The sequence below is a fragment of the Amblyomma americanum genome, chromosome 7 (assembly GCF_052857255.1).
Source record: "Amblyomma americanum isolate KBUSLIRL-KWMA chromosome 7, ASM5285725v1, whole genome shotgun sequence".
NCBI classification, from domain to species: Eukaryota; Metazoa; Arthropoda; class Arachnida; order Ixodida; family Ixodidae; genus Amblyomma; species Amblyomma americanum.
The window spans coordinates 33,330,530-33,357,532 of record NC_135503.1 but is presented as its reverse complement, the minus strand read 5'-3'; the positions used below and the strand labels follow the sequence as shown (position 1 = coordinate 33,357,532).

At 45.7% G+C, this 27,003-nt stretch overlaps 2 protein-coding genes across 4 annotated transcripts; both read left to right on the top strand.

Annotated features, from left to right (window-relative positions):
• Positions 1–68: 68 nt before the first annotated feature.
• Positions 69–27,003, top strand: Ifrd1 (Interferon-related developmental regulator 1). 3 transcript variants are annotated; one of them, XM_077631717.1, is made up of 13 exons: positions 1,007–1,204; positions 5,815–5,946; positions 6,685–6,772; positions 6,873–6,953; positions 7,915–8,116; positions 9,519–9,572; positions 15,592–15,752; positions 16,565–16,673; positions 17,306–17,437; positions 19,924–20,052; positions 21,935–22,024; positions 25,031–25,146; positions 25,177–25,314. In XM_077631717.1, the coding sequence occupies exons 1-12, from the start codon at positions 1,174–1,176 to the stop codon at positions 25,112–25,114; spliced, it is 1,293 nt and encodes a 430-aa protein (XP_077487843.1). In that variant the 5' UTR covers positions 1,007–1,173; the 3' UTR covers positions 25,115–25,146; positions 25,177–25,314. The 3 variants fall into 3 exon arrangements, with proteins under 3 accessions (XP_077487842.1, XP_077487843.1, XP_077487844.1); XM_077631716.1 differs by having other exon boundaries at positions 69–1,204; positions 25,031–27,003; XM_077631718.1 differs by having other exon boundaries at positions 16,568–16,673; positions 25,031–27,003.
• Positions 12,082–13,938, top strand: LOC144096798 (uncharacterized). The gene has a single exon (XM_077629676.1). It carries the CDS (start codon positions 12,082–12,084, stop codon positions 13,801–13,803), a length of 1,722 nt encoding a protein of 573 aa, XP_077485802.1. The 3' UTR covers positions 13,804–13,938.

Below are 27,003 nucleotides of genomic sequence, written 5' to 3'. Positions count from 1 at the left end.
GAGGGGGCGGTATAATAAAGAAAAAGGGCGGAGAGCGCTGCTTTTTGTTGTTTATTATACTCGAACTTCTTTCTCTTTCGCGCCTCGTGAGTGCCACGAAGCCAACGCAGGCGTTGTAAATACAACCGACGCTGCGAATTTGGCGCTTTGAACAGAGCGTTTGGCGTTTCGTCCTTTTTCCACATATTTACTTCTATTTTGTTGTGCTTTGCGTCCCTTTGTGCTTGTGTTGGCCACGGTAGTGCTGTAGGGCGACGGTTGGCACCAAATGCTTTAACGAGGGTGACTGTATTTCTTTTCGTTTTCATAGGCCGAGAGTTTTGCTTCGCCGCTCATGCTGCCTCTGCGAACACCAGCAGCAAGTTAGGCAACTGAAATGAGCGGTAAACAAAAAGCTTGTATGTGAACGTAATGACGCGGGAACAGTGCAGCGGGTGCTGCTCGGTTTTAGATCCAGTGCAACCTATCAGCTTCCCATTAGGGGGAATGTGCGCACAGTCAGCCACCCAGGAGATATTATGCACTGCCAGCGTGTCATTTTTCGCTCAAAACCCTGGGGCTGCGGGCGGCAGACTGACACGCCCAAGCCTTGCCCTCTTTCGCATTTTGCCAAGTGAGGTAAACTAGTTAAAGGTTGCTTCAAAAAATATGTCCGCATGTTTTACCAGGTCCAAATGTGCAGCTCAGCAGAATATCAGAAGGTTTAGGGCGCGATGCGCAGGGCAGGTAGGCTTGTGTGAATAAAAATAACGCAACAACTAAACATACAGAGCCAGTAAAATGAGACAAGGACGACAGGGTTGAATACATTTGACGCGTGAGCTGCTTGCCGGGTCCTCTAGCGGTTGACTAGCTTTGCTTGATAATTTTTTAATTTGTAATAAAAACAAATTCTTAATGTTAGTAATGTGTATTAAGTTTTGTTTTTAAACCAAAAGTGTTTGCTTTAAAAATGTATAGTCTCACTAGCAGCGCCATGTAAAAAGAAGTGATAGGGGACGTTCTCGGAATTTGTCACATCAGTCGTTCATCTCACCATGTGGATACAGCCTCTCACATTTGTAAACAAATATTGCTTCTTTGAGAAAGGTTACATATTTAGATCGATATTTGTGTGTTGCCCTTCTTGATTAAGGGGCTTTCTAGGATCTTTAGGCTAGGATATTGGACAGGATGCCGAAAGGAAAGAAGAAATCCAAGGGAGGTAAGTGGCGATCAAGCCTAATCTTAGTGCTAGTCACGCAGCGTTATGTCACGTTCGGGGTTTGACGACGCTCGCCTAACTGTCGCCATCGTCTTCGCTTCGTCATTTGCAGGAATCAAAGAAGTGCTGAGCTAGCCTAAGCGTCAGATTCAATTCCAGAGCTGAACTGTGCGCGCGGGTCGCCGCGGGTGCCAGCCGACCTTGTAGCTTGAGTTTGAATGAAAGTGGCTCCCATATGTTGGCGAGTCTGACTCGACTTTCGTGTCGCGGGGTTAAATTTTCGCTCATATCTTCGGTCCTGTGAGGCTTGGTAAATCGCTTGAGTCCAGGCTGCGCAGACAGTGCCGAGTGACAACGGCTTTAACGTGTGGAAACACGGGTAGCTGTGCATTCAAGGTCGCTGAGCTACTTTCGCTCTTGCGTTGTGTCGTGCGAGCCTTTTCCCCGTAGAACTTAAAAGCTGTCGTGGCGTCGGTCGTAATGAAGTTTCAACGGCTGCAGACGACGTAGTGCTTCATTCCGCTGCTAAAGTCGACCGCGGAACTGGAGTTTTAGCCATTCATTAATTGCTGACGCTGAGCATCCCGATTAAGTGCGCTGTAATATGACGTATGTAGGTAGAGTGTGCGAAGGCAACTGGTAACCAGGTAAAAAAATGCTTCGCAGATGGCCAGATTTTTATTGTAATTCTGGTTATCTTGGCATCCGTGTGCGATGGCATGTCCCTTACCCTACTTTTTTTTTTATTCATGCGTACTGCGAAGCTCGAATTCGCGCCTGTTCACACTAACTTTAGTATACATGCAGATCTTCTCAGTCAGGAGTATATCGTACTATGAATGCGTCATTCTGTGCTGTACGTAAAACCTGTGTGTGAAAACAATTGAATTGCAGAAACTTAAAAATTAATGCAAGATTTTTGAGGCAGTAAGATTTGTTCCCATGAGCATGAGTCGCATAGTTCTACCTGCTTGGAACTAGGTTTCTTTGAGTGTACGCAATGTCATACCAGTGACCTAGGTGTTATATGTATAGACCTAGGTGTAACAATACAGGACAGACAGCAGAAACAGGCACAGTAGAGACACTTTAGCCATATCACTTTCTAACTGCACCATTTGAAGCAGCATTCCTCTTCAGTTTGGTGTTCTGTGGGAGTGCTGTGTTGTGAATCAGTGCACTGGTCAACAAAAATAGTTCAGGACATTTCTAGACGTAAGCAGGTGCAGAGGAACCGTTAGAGTAAACAGCTTCCTTGAGTTGCAGCTGGCGGAGGGTAACCATTGCCAATGTGGCAGCGTAAGATGTAATTCAGGTCCATTTGTGCAGTGTCAGAATTTCCGTTATCGCTCTAACGTACCTGGAGTCCACAGCAATAAGGCCTTCTGAAAATGATGAGTGGCAGCTTTTCTTGCAGTGTAGGTAACAGAATGCAACAGAATGGCATAATAGAAACCTCTGCAACTGCATGCTCTCTGTTAAAGCACAGCCTGCTAACTATATTTTGTCAGCACTGTGAAAACTTGCTGGTTGACGAGTAGTGAGGGAACTGAGGCTGATGCGCAGATGTTCACCTCTAGTCTTCTGTGACATCAAGCCATCTGTAATGTAAGCCTCCCATTCCTACAAAGTTTGCTGCAGCCAAGTGTCAGAAATCATATTAGGGTAAAGAAACATTTTATTTCGAAGGCCTTCAGCCTGGACTGATCTGTGTGCACTACATGTAAACTAGAGTGGGTATCGCTGAACTATCATCGTAACTTTTGTTTGCCTCCTAGTTTTTGTTCTACGTCACATGTCTTTGAGTGCTGCTATTAGGAAATTCAAGCTGAAACTTTTGAGTGCAAATGGAATGATCATCTCGAAATATAATTTATCTGAGCAAATCCAGGACCTAAGATTGATGCTCTTTTAAAAAAGAAATATGTACCCCAAGAGGAATAAGATGTTTGGCCAGTGTTACTGTACTGTCACTTTCTGAGTGCATGAGATAAAAAGTGTTAAGGAGCAATATATAAAATGTAGGCACTGAGACATTGCTTTAGTTTCCAAGGCAGCTGTTTCCTCAGCTCAGTTGGACATCATCATTTATTTACCCTTAAAGGCCCTTGGGTTAGGGCATTACAAAAGGGGAGCAGCCGAGACATAATACATTGGTCAATAATAACAAGCAGAAATAGAAATTACTGGGTTTATGTTACAACTATTCTACAAACAAAACATTAACATAAAACATCAACATAGAAGACATAGCGGCTCATGAACAACCTGGGCAAAAAAACAACAACAAAAAAACATACACACAGGAACGTGGAAAAATAATACTAAGCAGCTGTGCAGTGTTTTAACCATTTACTCAAGTGTAGGTCCATGCAACTGAGTTGTCAATGCGAGCAGGTTTCAGCATGGTTTAAATAGCAAATTTTTAACATTCAGGCTATGCAATATTCATGCGCATATCTCCAAAATGGCATGCTTTTGACTTGTGAAAACCTGTTAACTTCCCTCTTCCAGTATGAACATTTTGAACATTTTATTGTATCGATATTATATTCTGGGAAAGTTGCGTTCGGATAGCCAATTGGATCATTGAACTCCTGGTTTCCTGAAATATTCAGGGTATTTAAATCCTTGGGAAGTAGGAACACTCCTTAATTCCTTGAAGAAAGGATACAACCCTTTTTTATTCTATTCTAATATAGCTGAAGTCTGAAAGGTCTGTACACTACAGTTGGATACAACTATAGAATGAAACAGCAACTACCCTAAAAGCCCCTCCTCCCCCTCCCAGCCGTTTGGACTGACCTATTGTCATGACATCACAGTCAGCTGTCTTGCACCTGCTTTGGCCATTAGAAGCTTGCATAAATGCAAGGTGATCTACTGCGACGTCATGAAAATGAGTCCATTCGATTGGTTGGAGGGCCTTATGTGACGATCATTCATAGCTTTGCTCTCGAGTTGCATCCAACTGTAGAAACATACGCTGGAGCATGGAGCGTGGGTGTATGTGTGTGACTGGCAAACTGCAAAACAATACGCACGGACAACGGTGTAGTGTGTGGCGTCCTGTCCTAGTGAGGGTAGACACGAATACACAGCCCATATTATGTAAGCCCCGTATAGCTCTGTTTAGGCCTGTAAACATTCAAAACAGTAGCAGATGAACTGATCGGTGAGTACTAAAACCAGATGCAGCTGTCCTGAATTGTGTTGGCTCAGTGCTTTCTTCGTTTAGAGCGTATGCAGGACTACCACAGAAATTACTGCTCCCCTGAAGTGTGCTGATGTAGAAATGGATTCTGGCAACATATTGTGCGAAGCTGCTATGTTCTGTGAAATGCTTTGCTTCGCATGAATATTGTGCGAAATTATGCTTATTTAGCCACAGCGACATCGAAAATCTCTTGACATTACTTAACAAGTCAGCAGCACCTTTTTTTATACACCTCTGTCTTTTGGCAACTGCATCGGCTTTTTAAGTTTCCGCAGACGACGAAAGTTGCCTTTCCAAGTGGCCACCTTACTGAAGGTACAGAGGTCTTGGTTGCGCACTTATATGGTCCCTGCTAAATATTGTAAATGACTCATTTTTGCAAGCTCAGTATATCGTGAATTCAGGCAAGGTTGAAAAATCTTAGTATTTCGTGAGCACTTAATTTTGCAAAGCACAGAAGAAAGGCCACTTAGCGCTCGATTTTCCCAATTTATTCTTGGGAACAATTTTTTGCGAGGTTATGTGATTCACGAAAAACGCACAAATTATTCCTTCGTGAAAACAAGCCGTTTATAGTAGGTGAAAATGAGGATGGCTTTCTCACTTCCATTAAAGGAGGCCCCTCACCGTGCATCCCACATTCACTTCCATGGCAATAGAGGTTGACACTGGGGTACCGCTGGCAGGTGTCGTTTACCTTCTAACAAAGTTGCTGTGATTAACAAGTTCACTTGTTGCGTTCATGATTCAAAGTGGGCTTTAGGCTGCAGATTTCATGTTTGCCGCATAACTGGTGCAAATGACAGTTATGTGAAAATTTGGCCAGTGTGCTCTGCAGTGTGTTCATCGCCGCAGGGGCCCTAGGTCATCTATCAAACAGTGCCAAACCATGATTTGGCACATGCTGAACCGGGTGGGAGCTGTTAGCCTTCAGAGGACGACTTTGCACAAAGCGTGCATTCATTATTGCTTACTTTCTGCCCCTTAGTATGCATCAGAATGAGGTAACCTTTTTGAAAATAAAACTAGAGCATCATCTTTAAAACTTATATTCACCAGTCGTATCACTTGATTCGTGACCTCTCGTGTTACCAGCCAGAGCCATAGTGACGATTCTGGCTGAAATGCCTTTTACATGTCTGATTATAGCAAGGTGGAAGCCGAATACATTTCAGTGTTAAAAAGGAGATTAGGCTTGCATATATTATTTAACAAGCCTCGGATTCCTCCTTAATGTTATTTAAGGAGGCTGTGCTGCGAAATAGCCAATTGATAAGCAATATACCTCAGCTGTCGAGGTCAACAGTGGGTTAAATTGCTAGTGTAGCTCAAGGTGGTTGGAGGACCGTGGAGCTCAGGCAGGTCGAATTTGCGTTGTTCTACCCTGTTGCAGGTGGCACCTTTCGGGGATCATCCAGGCTTGAGGCCAGCCTGGCGCCGTCGAGCAGCGATGATGAGTCCAATGCCGACACTGCCAGTGTGCTCAGCTGTGCATCGGAGTCCCGGTGCGGCAGCGACGGCACTGGTAATTTCGGCTGAATTCATTTAGCTGCCTTAGCTTGTGGTGTGCAGTCTTTCAGGAGTGTTGTGGCCGCATAGTACCTGCAGCAGACATGCCATTGAGAACCCTCTGAAATGATGTGTTGGCAAGGTGCAGGTGTAGTGCTGAACTTGTTGGAAATTCGAAATAGTTGTTAAATTCACAGTGCGGGCAAAATAAATTTCGTTGTAGTTGTCCCAGAGCTGTGCAATGTGGTGTGCTGTTTGGCAAAAGTGTCCCGGTTCGAGTTGTGGACACTTTTTCTTTGAACTGTTGGTTACAGATAGTGGGAGCTGATGTCAGAGGCGTTTTTCTTCCCATGATGATGTCATATGGCGTCAACATGAAACAGGCCATGGTGACCAATGCCACTGTCTTTAATGTTGCAGAGCGCAACAGTGCAGGCAAGAGGAGGGGCTCTGTACCTGTGTAGTGTATGCTGAGCGGCTGAGTCCACCTGTGTGCAGGGAGGTTTGGACTACAGATATGTAATGAGACAATGCACCTGATTTGTGATATTTGATGTGGCTGTTGGGGTGTTTGTTCTAGTCTTGGACAGGACTCTTCACTGCTTAGCGTGGGTGAACTATTCCTCACTCTGTAGTTGGGAAGAACTTGATTTGGTATTGTAACTATTCATTGCTTGAAGGAAGCTCACTGTGTATTGTATTTGCAGCCTCGCCTCTCTTTTTTATAACGCCTGCGCTATTTCTTTTCTCCTAGTTGGTGATGCTGATGTGGAGGAAGGTGTGCTTCACGATGATTTTGAAGACAAACTAAAGGAAGCCATTGATGGGACATCTCAGAAAAGGTGTTTATTGCATTTCAGGCAGCATGAATGATTTGCACGAGTGCACGAGGTCTGTTGAACCACTGAATGTTTTAATGTTTTTCTGGTTTCATTTTTGCAGTGCCAAAGGACGCCTCTCATGCCTGGAAGCCATTCGCAAAGCTCTGTCCAACAGATATCTGTACGACTTTCTCATCGACAGGTTGGTAAAGTCTGTTCTTGAACATTTGCTGTGACCTTTACCAATTCAGAGGTTAAGAGAAATATTGAGAAACCATATTCAGCCTGCTTATGTAAGCATAAAAATTCTGCTTGTGTATTTCCTATAAGCACATGTAGGCCACATTTCATGCGCTACCTTTGACAACCATAAATTGGTGATTCCGTGGGCTTGCCAAAGTAAATTTAATGACCAAAGTAAACTGCAACAGAACTGAAAGGAATCCTATCACACGCAAGCTGTGCTTTCACCTCAGCTCAGTTGAAAGATTGAGCAGCACCTTTTCTGCAACATTATTCAAGGTGTAGGAGGCATATGTGTGTGCATTATGAATTGCAGCTGCTTCGGCTGGGATTCAATTGTGCCGACTTGGGCTTAGCAGCCAAACGCTGTAGCCATTGAGATGCCACAGCAGGTTGGTCATTTTCAAATGGTTGCGGCATTAATGCTGTCACACCAAGTGGCTTTCCGGTGGCAAGCTACTGCATGATCTTTTTGTGAAGCTGCTCTCGGTGAGTAATTTTGTAGTCTGCCAGTCAACAAAGTGTGTTCTTTCAGTAAGGGGCCAAAAATTGTGGAGAGCACTTAGACTGCTTACATTTTTTGAAGGCGAAAACATTAATTTTTTCATATATGTTTTTGCTTTCTTTCTACTGACACCTACTCATTAGCATATAGTCGTAAGGCAGTGCATACGCTAGGTTCACCTTTATTTGCCAAGAAGCAACGTGGTTTCAAGGCCTATGGTCTGTGGGCTCACATCGCACTCTGAATGTCCTTGATTCAATTCCCCGCACTTTCAGAAGAAATTTTTTTCTTTGGTGATTACATCATTGGGGGTTTTCTGGACCACTTATCTGGATGCCGACGATGTCGCCAGGTTTTGTTGCTTATGAGCCATATAAAGCTTTCACCTTAAAGACTGCTGCTGTCTTTGTTGCAGGCCGACGACAGTGTGTGACCTTGTGGAGCGTGGCCTACGCAAGGGTCGGGGTGAGGAGCAGGGTGTGTCGGCAACGCTGGCAGCACTGGCCTGCGTCCACTACGGAGCAGGGGAGGAGTCGGCCGGCCTTTTTCAAACCTTGCGACAGCCACTGACCACCTTGCTCCTGGATGCAGCGCAGGCCCCGCCTGTGCGAGCGAAGGTATGCATTTGAGTCTAGGTTGAGCAAAGACACTCATCTTCGAAATTCATGCCTGAGAGTACTGTCTTTATGAAGTCTTCATTTGAAATGGAAATACATAAACAATTCAGGTTTGTGTACAGGCCCTTAAAATAACTCTGTGGAGAGGCACAGGTTCAACTCACTGCCATCGATAGTAGTGCGAGGCTTGGAAGTAGTTGCATTCTGAACACCAATCAGCGTGAAATCTCATGGGCGCAATTACATTATACATTGGAATCTCAATAGTACAAGCCCGGTTGATATGAATTAGGGGATAATACGAATTCGTAAAACGCCCTGGCCAGAGTGCATTGTGTGCAGTGTGCAGAAATTTGGATGTTACAAACAATTCGCCGCCCCACTGCGGATGGTACAAACGCGCGAGCTGCGACCGCACCCTCGAGCACCAAGTACTCGCTGTCCGTACATTGCCGATGCTGCAATCGGCAGTCGCATGGCCCGTACATTGCCTACGCCGCAATTGCTAGTCACGCGACGTACACTGCGAGCAGTGAGCGGTGGCGTGTGGCCCGTACATCGCCAGTGCCACAATTGCTAGTCTCGTGCTGTGAGCAGTGAGCCGGGGTTTCGCGGCCTATGCCGCGATCGCCAGTCCTACGCATGGTGTGCATTATGAGCGGTGGTGCATGGCCCAAAAATCGCCAACGCCACCACTGCTAGTCTTGCGATGTGCACCGCGAGCAGTGAGCAGGGGTGTGCGACCTATGCCGCGATCGACAGTCCTACGGTACGCACTACGAGCGATGGTGCGCGGCCCGTACAGCCGTAAGTAAACCTGTCAGCTGAAAACAGATTCGCGTGAATTCTGCCCATGAATTTTGTTCGTTTTGGATGACATGAATATTTTTTTTGACCCTGTGAAATTCGTATCGTCAAGGTTCTACTTTATCTTTAGAAGAAGGGAACGTTGATTTAATAGCAGAACAGAAATGTTTCGAACATGGTCGCCAATTCATTCCCACCTCTCTAGATGAAAATTACTGTATGGGCCAGTTGGTTTCGGTAAGGGTAAACCATAGCAGTGGTAGTGCTGTGTTTGGCTTGAAACTTAATTTCTTGCAGCAAGGAAACTGAGAATGAGAAAAGAGCAAGATAAATTATACATTTTTCTTTTATTGCTTTAAGATCACAAAATAAGTTCTTGTTTCAGCAGTGCCTTTCAGTGTTATTATTAATGCTGAATTATATGTAATTAAAAGGAAAACTTTTCTTCGCTTTTGAGGGTTGATAGCTACACAGTGTGGGAGTGGCACTTTTTTTGAGACACTGTAATGAGAACTTTGAAGACCATTACTTTGGTTGCCTTCTGAAAGTGCCTTGAAGTTTGACATTTTTTTTCTACTGCTCACCTTCCTTCCAGTGCGCAACAGCCATTGGCCTATGCTGCTTTGTGGCAGAGTCAGACAACTATCCAGTGAGTGAGCTTTTGTTGTTGACCTGACGTTTTTGCTTGATGAAGTAGTGAAAGTTGTAAGGTTGAAAGTGTGGTCTTTTCTTCTGTGCGTGCATGTGTGTGCGTGGTGTTGTGGTTTACAACAGAAGGGACATCGTGGAAAGTACGCTGAAATTGTGGCAGTATGTTTTGTTTCATAATATCTGTGGAGACTCAAGATTTTTGAAAGCTATTTGGCATAAGCACACCTCTCGGTGCTCCAAAAGATATCATTGCTGTCGACCAGTTGTCATTTCTTGTTGGATCGTGCAATGTAAAAAATGAGCATGCAATAAATACGGAAAGTGTCATATTATATTGCAAGCAATTACGAAGCACATTTGCTGATTTACATGGAAATTTTTAAGATGCTTCTTGAGCTTGAGGTATTTGCTAGAGGCCAGCAAAATTTACTTGCATGGAGTTCTGTAAATTTTGAAGCAAGCTCTTGCTTGTAGTTTTGTGATTAAGTCTTCAGCATCAGAAATGGTGAGATACAGTAAAACCCTGTTGATACGTTCCCGGTTCATATGATTTCCCGGTTCGTACGCTCAAAATCGTGGACATTAAAGATGTCCCACAGAGTTGCACTGTATTTTTCCCGGTTAATACGTTCTAGGAAAACACCATTTCCTGGCTAGTACGTTTAAATTTTCGACGAATTATGGCCGTATAATACATTTATTGACCAACCGCACATGTGCAAACATACAAGTGGGCCGAACGAGACATATTTTTTGTGGCGGTCACTTGCTGTGATGGCTTCTGTGCAATGCCTCAATACATTGAGGCGAAGCAATACCATCAAGAACAAAAAAAAAAAACGCGCGCCAGCATTCGTGACGGCCGTTTCTGTGGTGACACGATATGAAGATGAAGAACGCTGAGGTTTCTTCACAGTGCATAAAGGAAAGGAGGCGAAGCTTCTACGAACTACAGCGACGCGCTTATATACAAACAGGCCTGGTCTGGGAAACTCAGCCTAAAAAGCAAAAACACGACTCTCAGCTTTCCCACAGTACTTGGGTGCAAAGGGGCGAAGCATCCGAAAACGACAAGGAAGAGATTTTGGTTACTTTCGTCACTGCTGTCGACGGACCGGATGCGTTACGAACTTCCCGCCGCGCTAAAGACAGCGCGAACGCGGACTGAATTCAGCGAGCACTGGAGTAGAATCTGTTCAGCTCTTGTGTCAAGGAATGCCAATCGACATTTTTATAAAGTGAAATTGTCACTAAATGTCTCTTTACCTCATTCAACAGTTACATTTCTAAAAATCAGGCAGTTTTGATCGTACGTTTTCCCGGATAATACGTTTTTTCCTGCTATTGAATAAAAAGACGTATATACGAGGTTTTACTGTATATAAGCACTATTCAGAAGCAGTTAAGGTAGATAAATGCTGAGTGCTAGTGTGAAGCTATGCTTGAACTGCCTGAACCGTGGTGCATGTTCATGGTAATATGGAAGAGACCTAAATAATTGGAAAAGTCAACACAAGGAAAACTCTTGTGAGCCTTTGTTTTCTATTTGCGCTGTTTGCAGCCACAGTGGTACGAATTTGTCATGCAGTTCGGAGACTGGCTTTGCCAGACGACGGTGCATCATGTGCTTTGAGTATGGTACATAGTGAAGTAGCATGCCGTATCGAAGCGTACTGCTACAGGTGACTGCCAACTATGGTCAGCAAAACATAAAAAGTTGGACGCCGAGAAGGAAGCCTGAAAGAAGCAGTCACGATATTGATTTTCCCTCTCTCTCTTGTGCGATGTTGTTGTTGCATCCAGATGTTAAGGGGGGACACGGGTCTTTGAGACCAAAAAATGGCCAAAAAACCGATTTTCTGAAAATAGCATTTTCGGAATCTTCAGCTATTATTCTCCAAGTTCACCAGTTCTCTTCTTCCAGAAGTCAGTAGTTTCAGGGTATTATTGAGTTTAGATCACCGCGCGGTCTGAATTTGCGCAGGAGCAGACGAAAAAACGGCACATTTTTCATCGTGCGGAGCCGGCGTTCCACCGTACCGATCGCGGCCATGTTGGGCTCGTTTGAAAGAGCGCTCTCTAGGCTTCAATTTCCCGCCATTGCTGGCTGCAAGCCCTCAGTGGCCACCAAGAAAAAGAGCCACAAAAAAGAAAAAAATGCTGGGTCTGATTCGCTGCTGAGCACACGTGACTGAATCGAGCCATCCGATTGGCGGATTCCGCCATGCATCGTCTGCTTGAGCCAGCGTTGGAAGCGTCGAAGACGCCATTTTGTTGACAGTCGAGACCGAGGTCCAACGATGCCTCTCAATAAATTTCGTTCGCGCCATAAATTCGGCAAAAAGAAGAAGTCCGCACGCGGTGACAACTTCCGAAAACGTCCTGCGTCACCCGAATGCTCTGAGAACGTGCAGGAGCCAGTGGCAAGTGAAGTCCCCGCGGACGAAATAGGCCTAACGAGCTCAGCGACGTCTACGCACAGTGGCCGCGTCCGCTGCGACACAACGATGCTGCAGCCTTCGGACTTGCTTGAAAATAAGCGAAAAGCGGAAGGAATTCTACAGGAGCTGGAATCGACTGCAGCGACGAAGAAAAAGCTTGATTTCATCGGAAGCTGTGACGACTGTCCCCTTGACGGTACAGACGGTCGCCGTGCGGACGATAGTGCTTTCTCTATTGTGAGTTTAGACTCCTTCAACGAACTGTTGCGTGCCGTGAAGTGTAGAGTGTGTGGCGGAGATGTGCACGTTTCTAAAGGGAATCGCGAGTATGGTTTAGCGGTGAAATTGTCCCTCGTGTGTGTGAATTGCGGAGACACTGCGTCGGCATGGAGCTCGCCACGCGCGGAAGGCAGCCAAAAGATAAATCCGTTTGCCGTAAACATTCTTGCTGCACGCGCGATGCAAAGTACTGGAAATAGGCGAACCGCGCTAAATGATGTGTTTGCTGCGATGAATATATCGCATCGTGGCCTGCACACGAAAACGTGGCAGAGCTATGTGAAAAGCAAGCTGACGCCCGCAGCAACACGCGCAGCCGAAAAAGTGTTGAAGGACAGCGCAAATTCTGTTCGGCAGCTCTACCGCGAGCTGAACCTTGACAACCCCGGAAACATTTCCGTCTCTTTTGATGGTTCGTGGATGACTCGGGGTCATTCATCCCGCATCGGTGTCGGTGCAGTGATTGAACTTTTTACTGGGCTCGTCCTGGATTACGTTGTGTTTAGCAATTTCTGTGCCGGGTGCGAGCGCGGGCCTAAGGACGACGACCCGTCCTATCAAGCATGGAGTGACAGCCACTTGTGCCAAAAAAACACGGACAAAAAGTCCGGTGAAATGGAAGTACAGGCAGGACTTGTGTTATTCGAAAGGTCATGGGAAAAACATGGCCTTAGATACACAACTGTCCTTTCAGATGGCGATAGCCGCACATTTCTTGCACTGCAAGAATCGTCTGTGTATGGCTATATAAAAATACAAAAAGAAGACTGCACGAACCATGTGCAGAAGCGAATGGGCACGGCTCTGCGCAATGCAATTGCCAAGCATAAAGGCAATGCAAAAGAGAGCCTTAGTGGCAAAGGAAAGCTAACAGGCGACCTTGTCACTAAGTTGACATCATATTACAGCTGGGCCCTGAAATCCCATGCTGGAGATATTGGAGCCATGCACAAGGCCGTGATGGCGACATACTATCATGTAACATCAAATGATAGTGCAGCGAACCACACTTTGTGCCCAACAGGCCCAAACTCATGGTGCCGCCAGAACGCTGCTGCAGCCAAGGGCGAGCCCGCTCCCAAGCACAGGTATAATTTGCCGCCACATGTGTGCAAAGCACTTTTCCCCATATATGAGCGCTTGGGAGACCCAAAGCTACTGCAGCGTTGCTTGCGTGGCAAAACTCAAAATAATAATGAAAGCCTGCACTCGCTGATATGGTCGCTTGCACCAAAGGAGAGACATGCTTCACTGTTTTCAGTTCAAGCAGCCGTTGCAGAGGCTGTTGTCCGCTTCAATGCGGGAAACCTGAAGGCATCTTTCCAAATACTGAGCGAGCTCAGTATGAACCCTGGCCAACATAATATCAGGAGGATGACCGAGAAAGACAGGCGCCGGACAGCAGAATCTGCACGCAAGCGTGCCTCTACTGAAACCATGCATCAGGCACTGAAAAAGCGCCATTCTAGTCAAACCAAGCAGTCTGACTACATGCCTGGTGCTTATTAGCCCTTAAGAAATGTAAATATGTATATATCTTCATGAAATTTTGAATAAATTATGTCTAGTTTGTTTTTCTCAATTTTCTCAAAACGCAAATTTTGGACACCTGCTTGTTTTAGTTTGTCGATATCTCTGCACCTATGATGGGCAGAGATGTATTTTTTTTTTGCTAAAGAAAGCTGGAAGTGCAGTGAGTGCAATGATCGAAGCAGAACTCTTTAATTAACCTTCAAAACTTTTTTTATTTTGCAAAGTTCATTGAAGCATGATAGGCAGAACTTGAAGGATGGTATTCCAAGTGCTGCAAAATTGCTAATAAGGGTAAAATGAAAAAACTGCTTCGATCGTTGCACTCTCTGGTCATTGTACTACGTTGCCATGCATTAGAAATAATTTTTTATAGAGCCAATTTTTCTGCACGGAGGTACTAATTAATGAACAATGAAAATTAATTATTTCATTGACTAATTGACTTCGAAAGAAAAAAATTACATATTTGAAACCAGCATAAAAAACTGAACAAATTTGTATGATTTCATCAGGATAGGCTTCAAAATAAGGAAAATAGCTCTAAGACCAGTGTCCCCCCTTAACGTGGAGTGGTAGAGGGTGGGTCTCGTGAGTGACCCGGGGGACGTACTTCGCGACTGGTGAGTTTGAGACAGGCGTGGAGGTATTCTGACGTTGGCACTTGAGAAGGCTTCCCTCAAAAAAATTATTTATTACAATAGTTACAAAACTTATTTACATATGCTGACAGATTTCGGCCTCTCCACTTTAACTAAAAAAAAGGCAAAACTCCAACACTCTCACGACTCCGGACCACCGTCGGCCACCACACGGCCAACCCGCCCGGCCGCCGCTCAAGCAACTCGCTTCTCCAACTCTGCGACCCCAGGACCACCACCGGCCGCACACGACCGATCTGTCTGGCTGCCACCAACCAACCTCCCGCGCTCTCCTTAGCGCGCACCCATCTCCTTGTCCTCCCGCCAAAACTACACCCTCAGCCAATAGGTGACTTTCCCGCCACATTTTGGATGCAGCATATCACAACACAAAAGAAAAGCACACAATATAAAACACACGCCTTGCAACACAAAAGAAAAGCACAAAATATCGAACACACGGCTCGCTGCAAGCTGCCGTGGCTAACTAGAAAAATGCCACGAGGGGGGAGAAACCATTTACGACACATGCGTCCTGTTAGCCGCTCTGGCCTAGGGTGCCCGGATACCCGCTCGCCTCCGGCGCTGGCCCATCGAGCAAGTTGCCGTGGCTAACTAGAAAAATGCCACAACGAGCGGAGAGAAACCCTTTATGACACATGCGTCTGATCGGACCATTCCCCCTCGCTTAGGCCAAGGCTCCCGACACTCGCGCGCGCCGCCGCCTTGAGAGCCTTTCCCTTTTGTCGGCGCGTTCCCCTGCTCCCCTTCGGCGGCCGTCCTCACGCCTTACCACGACGTACGCCAGCTGCGTCGTGACAGAAGCCTAGCAAGAAATATTTGCTTTTTGACAGCATTGTCATGTCTGCTGTGGATCAGCAGTGTGACGCCGTGAGGGATCTTTTATTCACTGAGGAATGGAGAAGCTTGAGAGCGGAAGGGGAATATGCTTATATTTTGGGGGTAGTGCGCGAGATTTTTGTGAAGGTTCAGCGCACTTGAAAGAGGTATGCATGAAACCATTCATCCAACCCTTGTGCTGGGTGGTGACACGTGTGACAAAGGCGTGCAGTCTGGTCTCACAGGCCGACGCGAGCATGTGCATGTTTCACCTTGGCTTGTACAGGTGGTGCAGAGCTGCATGGAGTCCCTGTGGCAGGCGTTGTCGGGGGCTAAGCCATCGACTGGCAGCACACCAGCCAGTGTGCTTCATGGCGCTTCCCTCCTGGCCTGGGGCCTGCTGCTCACTGTGGCACCTGTGGACAGACTGCTGGCGCTGGCCAAAAGGTGAGAGCTCCCCCCCCTCCTTTTTCTTCCTCTTTGCATAGATTGTGGAAAGTGTTAAGAGATAATGTTCTCTAGGTTTTCAGGGGCTAATTGGAGGGGCAGCCCTCTTGTAGCTTCTTTGTCCCTGGAGCTTTCTGCCTCTTGAAACTGTGCTAGCATGCTGGGAGCTATGGGTTGGCCAGACCAGCGTGGGCAGTGCTCGCATTCATCATCCAGTCATGTCATTGTGCTGTGACCTTTGTGTCGAATGTCTTCATGGTGCTGTTGGGAATGGGATCTCATGTCTTGTCTTGGATCAGGAAGGATAAAAAAAGGGGTGGGTGGGGGATAGTTCTTTTTTTTTTGCAAAAAAAAGCTATTAAGAGAGAACAGAAGCCATGAAAACCAGCAAGTGGTGAAAGGAATCTAGGAATGGGCTAGGGAGGGCATCTCACGGTTTACTTCTCACGAGACTGGAGTAAAATGATTTAGTAGGGCTTGAGGTTGTTTTTTTTTTTTCCTGAAGCCACAAATATTATGCAATGGAAAACCAAGCTATACTATCGGACCTGGTGCTTGTGATACGAGAACTATGGCCGCTCTAGGTGGTTGAGCCTCAGGCAACATCTGTGAAAGCTTTGATGAGAATGTTGGTTTGATGGCAGATATATTTTAACAGTGTTCCATTGTGCTGTGAGCTACCCAATTGCAAACATTCAATGCATGACACAGGCCCTTGGAGGATATTTAGATGTCGTGCTTCTTGTTTGTTATGATTTTTTGTCTGTTTCTTTGATGGAGGTGCTTATTGGGCTTACATTTGAACTGTGCAGTAGCATGGGGCGCCTTCAAGAGCTGTTGGAGAGCCCAGACCTGGACCTGCGCATTGCTGCTGGAGAAGTGATTGCCATCATATATGAAGTGGCCAGAGACTATGACGATGTGCGTTTCCCCCCCCCCTACTCAAGCATTGAATGTACATGCGTCGCCTAGTAATGTGGGATCTCAATATATCGAAGGGCCTCTCTTGGGCTGACATGAAGGGTCATGGAAAAATGGTTGCATTGGTAGTGCATCAACCATTGGGCTGTATGCCTGTTGGTAGACAAAGTGTGGACTTCATTTTTTTTTTTTTGCTTAGAGCAGCACTGTAGTAGCAGTCAACCAAATTCTTTTGCGATTGAGCTCTTGGTGCTTTGAAGCTACGTGTATGCTTACATTTCCATCGGGCATTTGTAAAGCTGTCCTGAAGCATAGCTTATTGCCTCCCTGCACTCAATGATTGTAACAAGTCTGCTCGCAAAAGTTATTGTTATTTTCCTAAAGAAGGCACTTTTTTCCCCAACATCTATGAAAATTTGTCGGGTGCATTGAATACTTTAAAAAAGAGTTAAAATTTGACAAACAGAATGGGGGATGCATTCACTATGCAGGTAAATGTGGTGCTTCTTGCAGTTGCGGCACAATGTGTCTCATACCTGCAAGCACTGACAGGAGTTCTTCCAGGCCACTGACCTGCATAAGCTGCAGCTTTGTTTCTACTATAAAGTTCCTAACTCTCTTTAACTTTTCAGAATTTTGAAGAACCACCAGATGCCCTCTGCAACCAGTTACGACAACTTGCCACCGACAGCCAGAAATTCCGAGCCAAGAAGGAGCGCCGCCAACAGCGTTCCACGTTCCGGGATGTCTACCGGGCCGTCCATGTGAGCAGCCTTGGCTCCATGCCCTTGCTCATTCCTTGTCGTGTTGACAGACGCTGTGATGGGATGTTGTGATAAAGAAATGTAACAGTCATGGGAGTCCAGTGCATAGCAGGCGGGGGTCACTGGAGGAAGGCACCGATTTACTGCTAAAGTCTGCTACATTATGCCGGTGCAGACTGGCGTAATGTATTAGTGGAGCAAGACAAAAGCACAGAACGAAGTTTCATTTTCTGCTGTTACAGTACACATTGTTATGATGTATCTTCATAACATTTTGCAGTACAGGCAGCCATATACATGGGATAAATCATGTCTTGCTGTGTCTTGCTGAGCCTGGTTAGTACTAGCAGTTGTTGGGGCTCTTGAACCTGGAAGTTGACAAATTTGCTGCCAATATGTGGCAGAAAAGAAAAAAATGTTTAGTAATTTTGTGACGGAGCTGCTTAGGTTAGGTTGAAATTTATGTTGTGCTTTTTATTAAAAGCCGTTAAAAAGTTGGCTGTTAGTCTGCCTGAGCAGCTGTTGGTGGAAGGGAGGCAGCAACAAAGAAAGCACACGGACTGGGTGAAGTATAGGCATGCGTGCATGCTTTTGTGTTGGTTCCGCATCAGCCGCCTTCCTACACAATCCTCGTCTATTGCAACCTCGAAATTGCGTTTTTAGGAAACATGCCTTGACCCTGACCTGCTAAACTGTAGCGCTATCCACTTGCCGTCTTCCGCGGCATACAGTAGAATCTCAATGCACAATCCCGGTTGATATAAATTTCTGGGTGATAAGAAATCGTAAAATGCCCTATTTCAGGATGATATGAATTCGTAAAATGCCCTGGCTAGAGTGCATTAATTCGGATGTTACGAACCATCCCCCCGCCCCGCTGCATATGATAAGAATGTGCAAGCCACGACCGCACCCTTGAGTACCAATTACTTGCTGCCCGTACATCGCTGATGCCGCGGTCACCAGTCGTACGGTACCCGTTGCGAGCAGTGAGCGGTGGCACGCGGCCCGTACATTGCCGATGCCATGATTCCCAGTCGTACGGTGCGCATCGTGAACAGTGAGGTCGGCGCACGGCCCATACATTGCCGCGATCGCCAGTCGCACAGTGCGCACCGCGAGCAGTGAGCGACGGCACGCAACCAGCCCAGCGCTGATGTTGCTAGTCAGCGTAGGCGTTTGGCCGTAAGTAAACCTTGTCAGACAAAAACAGCTCTGCTTAAATTCTGCTTGGGAATTTCGTTCGTTTTGGGGATGATACGAATATTTTTCGTGACCCCGTGAAATTGGTGTGAACGTGACTCTATTGTAGTTTCTTTTTCTTGCCTTGGGACGTTCGCCCTGCAGTGATGATGGAACTGCATAGCAGCTGCGACAACACTCATGCCGCCCGTAAGTGTGCTTGGCATTGGCATGAGTGCAACATGCCCCAAGCTGCTGAACACGGTGGTGGCCATGTGCCGATAGAGTCTAAGGATACAACTTGAGTAAACAGCAGTTGCGAGCACTGGCCATTGTCTGCGACGTCCTGTATTATGCCTCAGACCAGTTACAACAGTAAACAAAATCAGATTTTTATTGTTTGACTCTATAAAACAAGCCAGAGGCACCAAAATTTCCAGCTTATAATTTCTTCTCTTGATTAGTTTTTTGTTTAGATAACAAGAAAAGCTTTAACTACGGTCTACTTCTTGGCACGGAGGAGTTCCATTCAGCGTTCCTGGATGTGGGCAGAGTTTTATTGCAGACTTAAGTTCTGACTGTACAGTCCCGTTTTGGCTGGTCTCTGTCGTATTTCCGTGCACGCTAAACACAGCCAGTCAAAATGCCATCATGGCACTATCATGAAAGCATTATCGTGAAATGACACTCTCAACATAGCATACGGGAACGCTGCCACGGTTGCGACATAATAGCAGAGTCTGTATTGCATGAGATTCTATGGGAGCTTGGACTGGACTGGCTCATGATAACATAGCAGCTGGGAAAATGCAGTACTTGGGAACGTAACATCAGGATGCTGCTGTAAAACAGAGCATGATTTCTTGGCATCAGAGTGGAAGAATGTGTTGAATAGTGGCACGAAAGTGGCCAAGGAAATAAGGAACCAGGTAACTAATGTTAGAATGGCACCTACTTAGACTAGATAGTGTCTGGTTTTGGTATTCTCTAGGTTAGAGAAGTCTGTCCTAATGTGTTGTTGACCCTTTTTTTTTTTCTGTCTATTGAGACAAACAATCATCGAAAGTGTCACTTTCAGTTGCCGGTTTAGCAATAAAGAAAAAATAGAATTTTGGCTGTAACCATTACTTTTTCATGCAGCTTGCACTTTTAGCCTGTATGCTGAACTGATCCTGATGCAGTGTTGTTAATGTTGCTGATGAAACAGGTCTCATATTGTTATTAGTTACTGTTGAGCTTTGGTTGCGCAGACGAGTTGTTATGATGCTCCATGCAATGCATCCCTGTTTCTGTCGTGCAAGCAGGAAGGCACTTCGCCGGACATCACTGTCAAGTTTGGCCGTGAGGTGCTCGAGCTGGACACCTGGAGTCGCAAGCTGCAGTACGATGCCTTCTGTCAGCTGCTTGGCTCGGGAATGAACCTCCACTTGGCTGTGAGTGGGCTGCCTTTGGCTGTTCGTTCACCACTATCTTATAGTGGTTGCTTCAGTATGAGTGACCTAGTTCACAGTCTTTATTTAAGCATCGGGGAACCCCAGTAGCTTTCAAAAGATGCCAAGAAACCCTGCACGTTTTTTATTTTTTCCCTTCATGCTTATCAATAACAAGTGCGTAAAGAAGCATGCAGACTACGGCCCCTCAAAAAATGGCCAAAATCAATTTAAGACTGGCTGTACCGTATTTACTCGCATATAACCCGCTCCAAAATTTGAAAAAAAAAAAACTCATTTAAAAAGTGGGGGTGAGGGTTATCTGCGAATTTTTTTTGGGGGGGAGGGGGTCGGCTTCATGGCAATGTGGCAGTGTGCAGCGGCCTCCCCCGTGTAGTCCGCCATCCCTAACGTCATCGACGCTTGTCAAACCGATGAGGGGCCAACGAAAGGCATAGCCAAATCCACATGGTCTGTTTATTCTTCCCCGCGCCATTGGCCACGTTTTCTTAGCCAGCGTTGTTCAGCCTAGCGCCTTGCTACCAAGCCGGTCAATGCTCATACTGGATTCCTTCCGAGGCCGCTGCACTGATGCGGTGAAGGCTCGCCTCGCTGAGGCCTGCACCTGCCTCGTTATAATACCTGGCGGCATGACGTCCATGCTACAGCCACTCAACGTGTGCCTGAACAAGCCGTTGCAAGGCACACGTGAGGCAGCTGTACGCCCAGTCGATGTCAGACTGCCTTTATGCCCTCACACCGACGGGGCGTTCCGCGTGCGAAGGCCTGATATTCCATTGCTGTGCCAGTGGATCGTGGATGCGTGAAAAGCGATACCGGCCGGCATGGTGCTTAAAAGCTTCAAGAAATGTGCCATCAGTAACATCTTGGATGGTTCCGAGGACAACTACTTCTTTGAGAGTGGTGATGAAGCCTCGGATGGCAGCAGTGAGAGCGGCGACGATTGAGAATCGGATAACCAGTGACGTGGTGGTAGTCGTTTGAATAAATGTTCTGAAAACGAAATGATCACCGAGTGTGCAGTTCTATCTTTCTAGCACTTTTTTTTTCTTTCAGGTAAACGTGCGGGTTATGCACGAGTTTTTTTTTTTTTTTTGTGGAGTTCAAAGTTGGGGGTGCGGGTTATACGCAGGGCTGGGTGGTATGCGAGTAAATACGGTATATAGGGAAACAGCCTGTTATAAGCGATCACAGCGCAATTATTCGCAAGGTAAGGTGGGTAAAAGAAATGGTGGGCTTGAAGCACGCAGATTTAGGTGGCCGGGGAACCAAAAAGGCATTCCAGGGGACCCAGTGTTTCTGTGTAGCCCAGTTTGAGAAGCCCTAAGCTGGTTTAATATCTGGCCCACACACTGCACTAGACATTGACTCAGTTCCTGGACAGTGCGAGTGTTCAGGAAGTTTGTCATATCGGGCTTGGTGCTTCGTAAGGGTAACTCTGGAGCTTTTTTAACCTAAATATGTTTTACTGAAACTTCCAGGGTGGGTTCCCCAGGGTCTTCCAATCTTTTTACCAAATTTCGTTGCCGGGCGATGTTTGGTTTCAGTTCAAATGATATAAAATTTTCCTGTTTTGCGGCCTCACTCGGGGCAATTTCTATAGCGAACTTTCGTGTTTGAGGTCAGTAGCTGCATGCCATTCAGTATTCACTATATTTGCTGGAGAGAAAAAATTTCGAGCTTGTTTTTGATCTGTTGAGACAAATAATGGTTGAAACTGTCACTTTCAGTTGCCATTCTAGTCAATCAATCTGTGCACAAAACGTTAAGTGACAATAACTGTGATGTCATACTTTGGTCAAAACCCAGTTTCGGTTTTCTGGTTTTAAGACAAGTGTCCCCCCCTGATGTCTTGCTTTTCCAGGCTAATGAGCTGCTGAGGGACATTTTTGAATTGGGCCCTGTCATAGCTGCTGATGACCACATCATTTCGAAAGTGACAAAGTTTGAGCGGGTAAGTGAAGTGTTTGCAATGTTCTGCTTGCTGGTTGGTACTCTGTGTGAATGAGGTAGGGCGCCCACGGGTTGTTTGGCACTCAGTGCAAAAACCCTGTCCTGCATTACAGTACACCCTCGTGCAAGGGCTGCACATTTTTTCCGCAGTTTTGACAGTGTGCGGCCCCCTTACACGGGACGAGCATTTTTTTGTAAAATTTTTGACTACGGCGGAGATCCCAGATATGCGTCCCTTTTTTACGCTGCAGTGCACATTTATGATGAATTACTACAGTTTTGGACAATCCTTCAAATACATTTTGCATTGTATGTATGGGTGATAGGGTGCATGCCTGATGAGGATGCAAATTAATCGCATGTAGGTAGTAAAACAGGTCACTAGATCAGTTTATTGGCAAACGTTATGTGAATTTAAGTTAAGATCTAGACCCTCTGAAGGTCTGGTGCTCGACTGGCAGTGCGACCATTCGGAGTGGTGCATGATGTGTGCGACCCGTGGCCATTTGTGTTAGGCGGCGTTCGCTTGGTCTGCTTTTCCACGCACTTCACTGTCGAAAGCCTTGCTGATATCAATTATATGTTCATTTTACTGTGATGGTAGACTGGCGACAAGTATGCATGTGCGAATAATGAACTTTCAGTTCGAAGTGAATAGTTATTTTGTTCGGATACTATCCGAAGCGAAGTGAATATTTTCGAATTGATGTGAATAGTTTGTGATTCGAAATGTAGTAGTAAAAAAAAAACATGCAGTTCACAAGAGTTTGCATCTGCCAAAGGACAAGGTTTGCAGAATTCACTAAGGCAGCTGAAATAAAAAGAATTAAACAAAATAAAAATAAATGCTTTCAAACTTGTATTGAGCAATGTTCAAACAGCAGAAAGCCAAAGTGCACTAAGCACCATAATCAAACTTTTACCATGCGATTCTTTACGTGCTGCTGATTTTAAATGTAAAAGTTGCTCACAGATTTACCAGACGCTTAAATTTCGGACGTGTCGCACCTGATGCTGCAATTTCTCCGGCCTCATTTGCATGGCATGCAGTCACGGGACCGCACTGTGCACGCGTGATCGTGCGTTCGTACTGCTGCCGGATAAGGCTATGGCCTGAGTCGTCCGTAGGGTTACACGAAAGTTGAAAGATGTCAGTGACGGCATCGTGTAAGTGGCACGCCGCACGCCGTCGTACAGCAATCTGAGGACGTGGTACCCACGAGTTCTGTGATGGGTCCTTGCATAAACCAACCTCACATCATTGCGCGTTGTGCTGCTCCTTATGGAGGTGCATCGTCGGCATTGGCTAGCATGAAGTGCATGAAGATGCGAGCACACCCTGTTGCACTGCCAGATGCGCCGCTGTGTGAATGCGTGGGGTGCCCCTATCCTTGGTGAGAAGGTTTAAATGGAAATTTTTCTGAGGCGAGTACATTCATTTTATTAAACACACGGAAATGTACCAGAGAAGTGCACGGGTGGCGTACCACTACGCCAATATTGTGACCGCAGGAAAATGGCGATGCTGTATGAAGCGAACGCTGATGAAAGCACTTTGCAGTGCCGGCTTTCTCATTGTGCTACTTAAAATAACTGTCGGTTCACCTCTCATCTAATTTCAACTGTTGAAGGCTGTACACAGTAAGGTATCGCCGGCTTCGAAGTTGGTGTCCTGCAGCACGTGACACCGCAAATACGAAAGGCAATGCTGATGGAGTGCTCACCTCGGTCATGTTGGTAGTTCTGTGTTCTTATCTTTTTTGTCATATTCGCCTTTCGGTCCTTCGGTGCACCAGCACAGCACAGTTCCCACTGCGGTGTGTTCTCTTTCGCATCTTTTGTTCCATCACGCGCGCTCATCGGTGACGTGCTGAACTGTGCAGCTGTAGAAAGCTGAATTTCTGGATGCAGCCGCTGCGCTGTGTGTATCATGCGTGCAGACATCCAGAGCGGTGCGATCGCACGGAAGCATCAGAATATACACAAGGCCTTTGACTGCTTCATCCAGCTACTTATTTTTCAGAGTTCAAAAACTTGAAACACTTCGAAAATATTTGTGGTTTTTGAATATTGCTGTTCACTTCGAATCAAATACCACATTAATTCACTTCGATATTCGAAGCATTCGAATATTCGCACAACCATAGTAACAACGTTAGACCTTTTATAGTAGACCGTGACCAGATTCAAAGTGCATTCGCTGTGGCTTTGATGCAAAGCACACTAGACGTAGCGATAATGGACAAACGCCGTGCTACTACTGTGTGTACTGCCGGAGCCTGATGGGCAACGCGTCTTTGCAGGGAAATGCGCCACTCGCGTGGGTACTCCCCATTCTAGTTTTTTATGCAGCATAAAGTTTTGTTCCTTTTGGTGCAAATGCTGGGTGCATAAGACAAGTTAGCAACGCTAAGGCAGCGCGTGCTCATGGTTCCATGCAGAGACTAGTGTTCGGGACGACACGTGCATAGTCGTATCGAGTGTCGCAGGCACTTATTATCTGTCAGCTCCCTGTGTAACGTATCACCTGGACAAAGTTATGTACTCATGAAGCAATTCTTTTGGCTGACGTTTTTCTTTTTTCTTTTTCCAATTGCTAGTTGCCAATTTGGGGGTGCGACCCTTACACGAGTACATACGGTAATTTATGGTAAATGTACTGCCACTAAGTCAGCAAAGAGGTCTGGTGCTAACAGCTGTTTTAGAGGCAATGCTTGTGTTTCCCCTGGGCATTTGAATCGGTCCTTGCATTAGACAGCTGCACTGGAAGCTTAGCCTGACATGTTTGTATTTTTTTTATCTAACATGTTTGTTAGGTTGCAGTGAACCATTCCGTCGTTCACTTTTTAGTGAAAGCCAGTTAGTTTTATGAGCTTCATTTGGCCTTGTATGTGCTCTAGAGGTATTGTCGGCCGGCATCCGCATTTTATGGATGGTTAGAGATTCAGCACCGTCTTCACAAGTAATCGTGCTACGATTGTCCTTTTTTTTTTTTCTCCCGCCGCAGCACATGGTGAACCTGGCAAGTTGTCGTGCACGGACAAAGACCCGAAACCGGCTGCGTGACAAGAGAGCGGACGTCTATGCCTGACGGCAGCTATGGAGGGGTTGAGGGTGGGAAAGGAGGAATGCGACTTCCCAGCAGCAGCATCGCAGAATTGGTTCCGTGGCGCTGACCCTTATCAAGCCACAAAAATTCGTACCCCGTGAGGGCGTGTCAAAATTGCCTGCAAATGCGAGATATGGATGAACCCTTTTCTCAGGGCTTCTACTCGCGGCGGCCAGTGCTCCCTGACAGCGATTGTCGACGCGTGCTTTTTCTTGCATTCCTTTGCGGCATGAGTTTTTTTGTTTGGCATTGCAAAATGAGAGCCATTGTATGGTGCTGTGCTTGTCATGTTAGATGTTAGGACAGCGGACATTGCACTGCTCTAACAAGGTGAGAGTCTGGTCCGAGCAACAAGCGGCCGCGTTACTAGCTCTGCACATGTAGTGACTCTTGTGAGAAGTGTCGGTTTGAAGACCCAGTTTCATGTTAATTGCCGGTGACAGGTTCGTGCCGATTGTGAGGAAGGAAAGCACACACGCAGTTTTTTTTTTTTTTTGCCAGTCATGATGTCATTTTTGGCAAAGTGTAAGGATTCTACATGTGGGAAAGGTGTGGTGGACTGGCTTAACAGGTGGCCGGTAGTTCTGTGATAGACTCTGATGGCGTAAAGTGTAAGTCAGTAAGCATTGCTGCAGTTCATGCACATGTCAGGTGTGCTTTGTTCAGAGCAGCTGGCTGTTTGTACAGAAAGGAACACATTGTGAAGAGTACCATACTGTGTTTGCAATCGAAGTTAAGAGTGACGAGAGACTTCTGAATCGTGTAGCCTGCTTGAGGAAACTGTGTCTTTGCAAGTCTCCTTTTGTTGCAGTGGGCTCGCCTTTTATCATTATTTTTTCCTTTCCATCGTCAGGAAAAGGACCTTGTTTAGCTTTTTCATCGAAGACAACAGGGCATTGGTGCTATTTTAGTCACAAAATTTTTTCCATGAGCTCATTTGCATTAGGGAGCACTTAAAATTAAAAATAAATAAATAAATAGGATCTCAACTCATATTTTAAGGCTGGAAGCTTTTAAAATATTTTTGCAAAAATAAAAGGACAAAAAGCAGCAAAAGCCCCAGCGGTTTGTGGTTGCTTAGCCTGAAATGTAGCAGAGTTGAATTTCCTGCATTGTTCTCCTGGCTGGGGGTAAATTTTCGAGCCTTTAGCAAAGATGGACACACTTTGCATGGTGTTCAGAGATACCTTTTGATACCATCTTTCCTTGTTTGTGTATCTAGTCTTGAGGGGAGCTCGACTATTTTTGAAAACTGCAATTCTATGCAATGCATTTGAATCTTTCAAATTGACTAGGTAAAAAAATAAAAAAAATTCTGGGAGCAACGAATGTACAGTCATTGTAAAAATTTACGAACAAAAGACAGCTCAAATGCTTAGTGTGAAAGTGCATTTTGTATCGCACAAAGCACATCTGGCTAGTTGTTCAAAAATAGGGCACATTTCAATCAATTCATCAGCCAGACCACTTGCTTATCCAGGCATACTAGTGTACTAGTACGCTAGCGTGATGCGTGTGCTCATATCAAGCACGAAACCGTTCTGACTATGACTGTGCACAAAATTTGTCTTATTAGCTGTCACAAAGTTTGAAGCGTCGGAAAATATTCTGCGGTGTGTGCATGTACTCTCATTTTATTTCTGATGACTTAATTGTGTACAGAATGTTTGAGTAAAAAATTGTTTTGTTATTTTTAAGATGCTTGTTGTATACTATACTGCTTATAATGACGCTTGTTTAGAGGTTTTAATGCCATTTTGTTTGTCTGCACAGGCGGCTAATGAAATGCTCTTGCATTGCCTTGCTATGCAGATCAGATGTTGTACATGTTTGTGAAGAAAAACTTGTCAATAATAAACTCTAAAATATCA

Excerpts from the sequence above, each read along its gene's own strand:
- Ifrd1 (XM_077631716.1), top strand. The coding sequence starts at position 1,174 with ATGCCGAAAGGAAAGAAGAAATCCAAGGGAG. Across the intron at positions 6,773-6,872 it reads GATGGGACATCTCAGAAAAG|TGCCAAAGGACGCCTCTCAT; the intron begins GTGTTTATTGCA and ends TCATTTTTGCAG. Across the intron at positions 17,438-19,923 it reads ATGTCTACCGGGCCGTCCAT|GAAGGCACTTCGCCGGACAT; the intron begins GTGAGCAGCCTT and ends TCGTGCAAGCAG.
- LOC144096798 (XM_077629676.1), top strand. The coding sequence starts at position 12,082 with ATGCTGCAGCCTTCGGACTTGCTTGAAAATAAGCGAAAAGCGGAAGGA.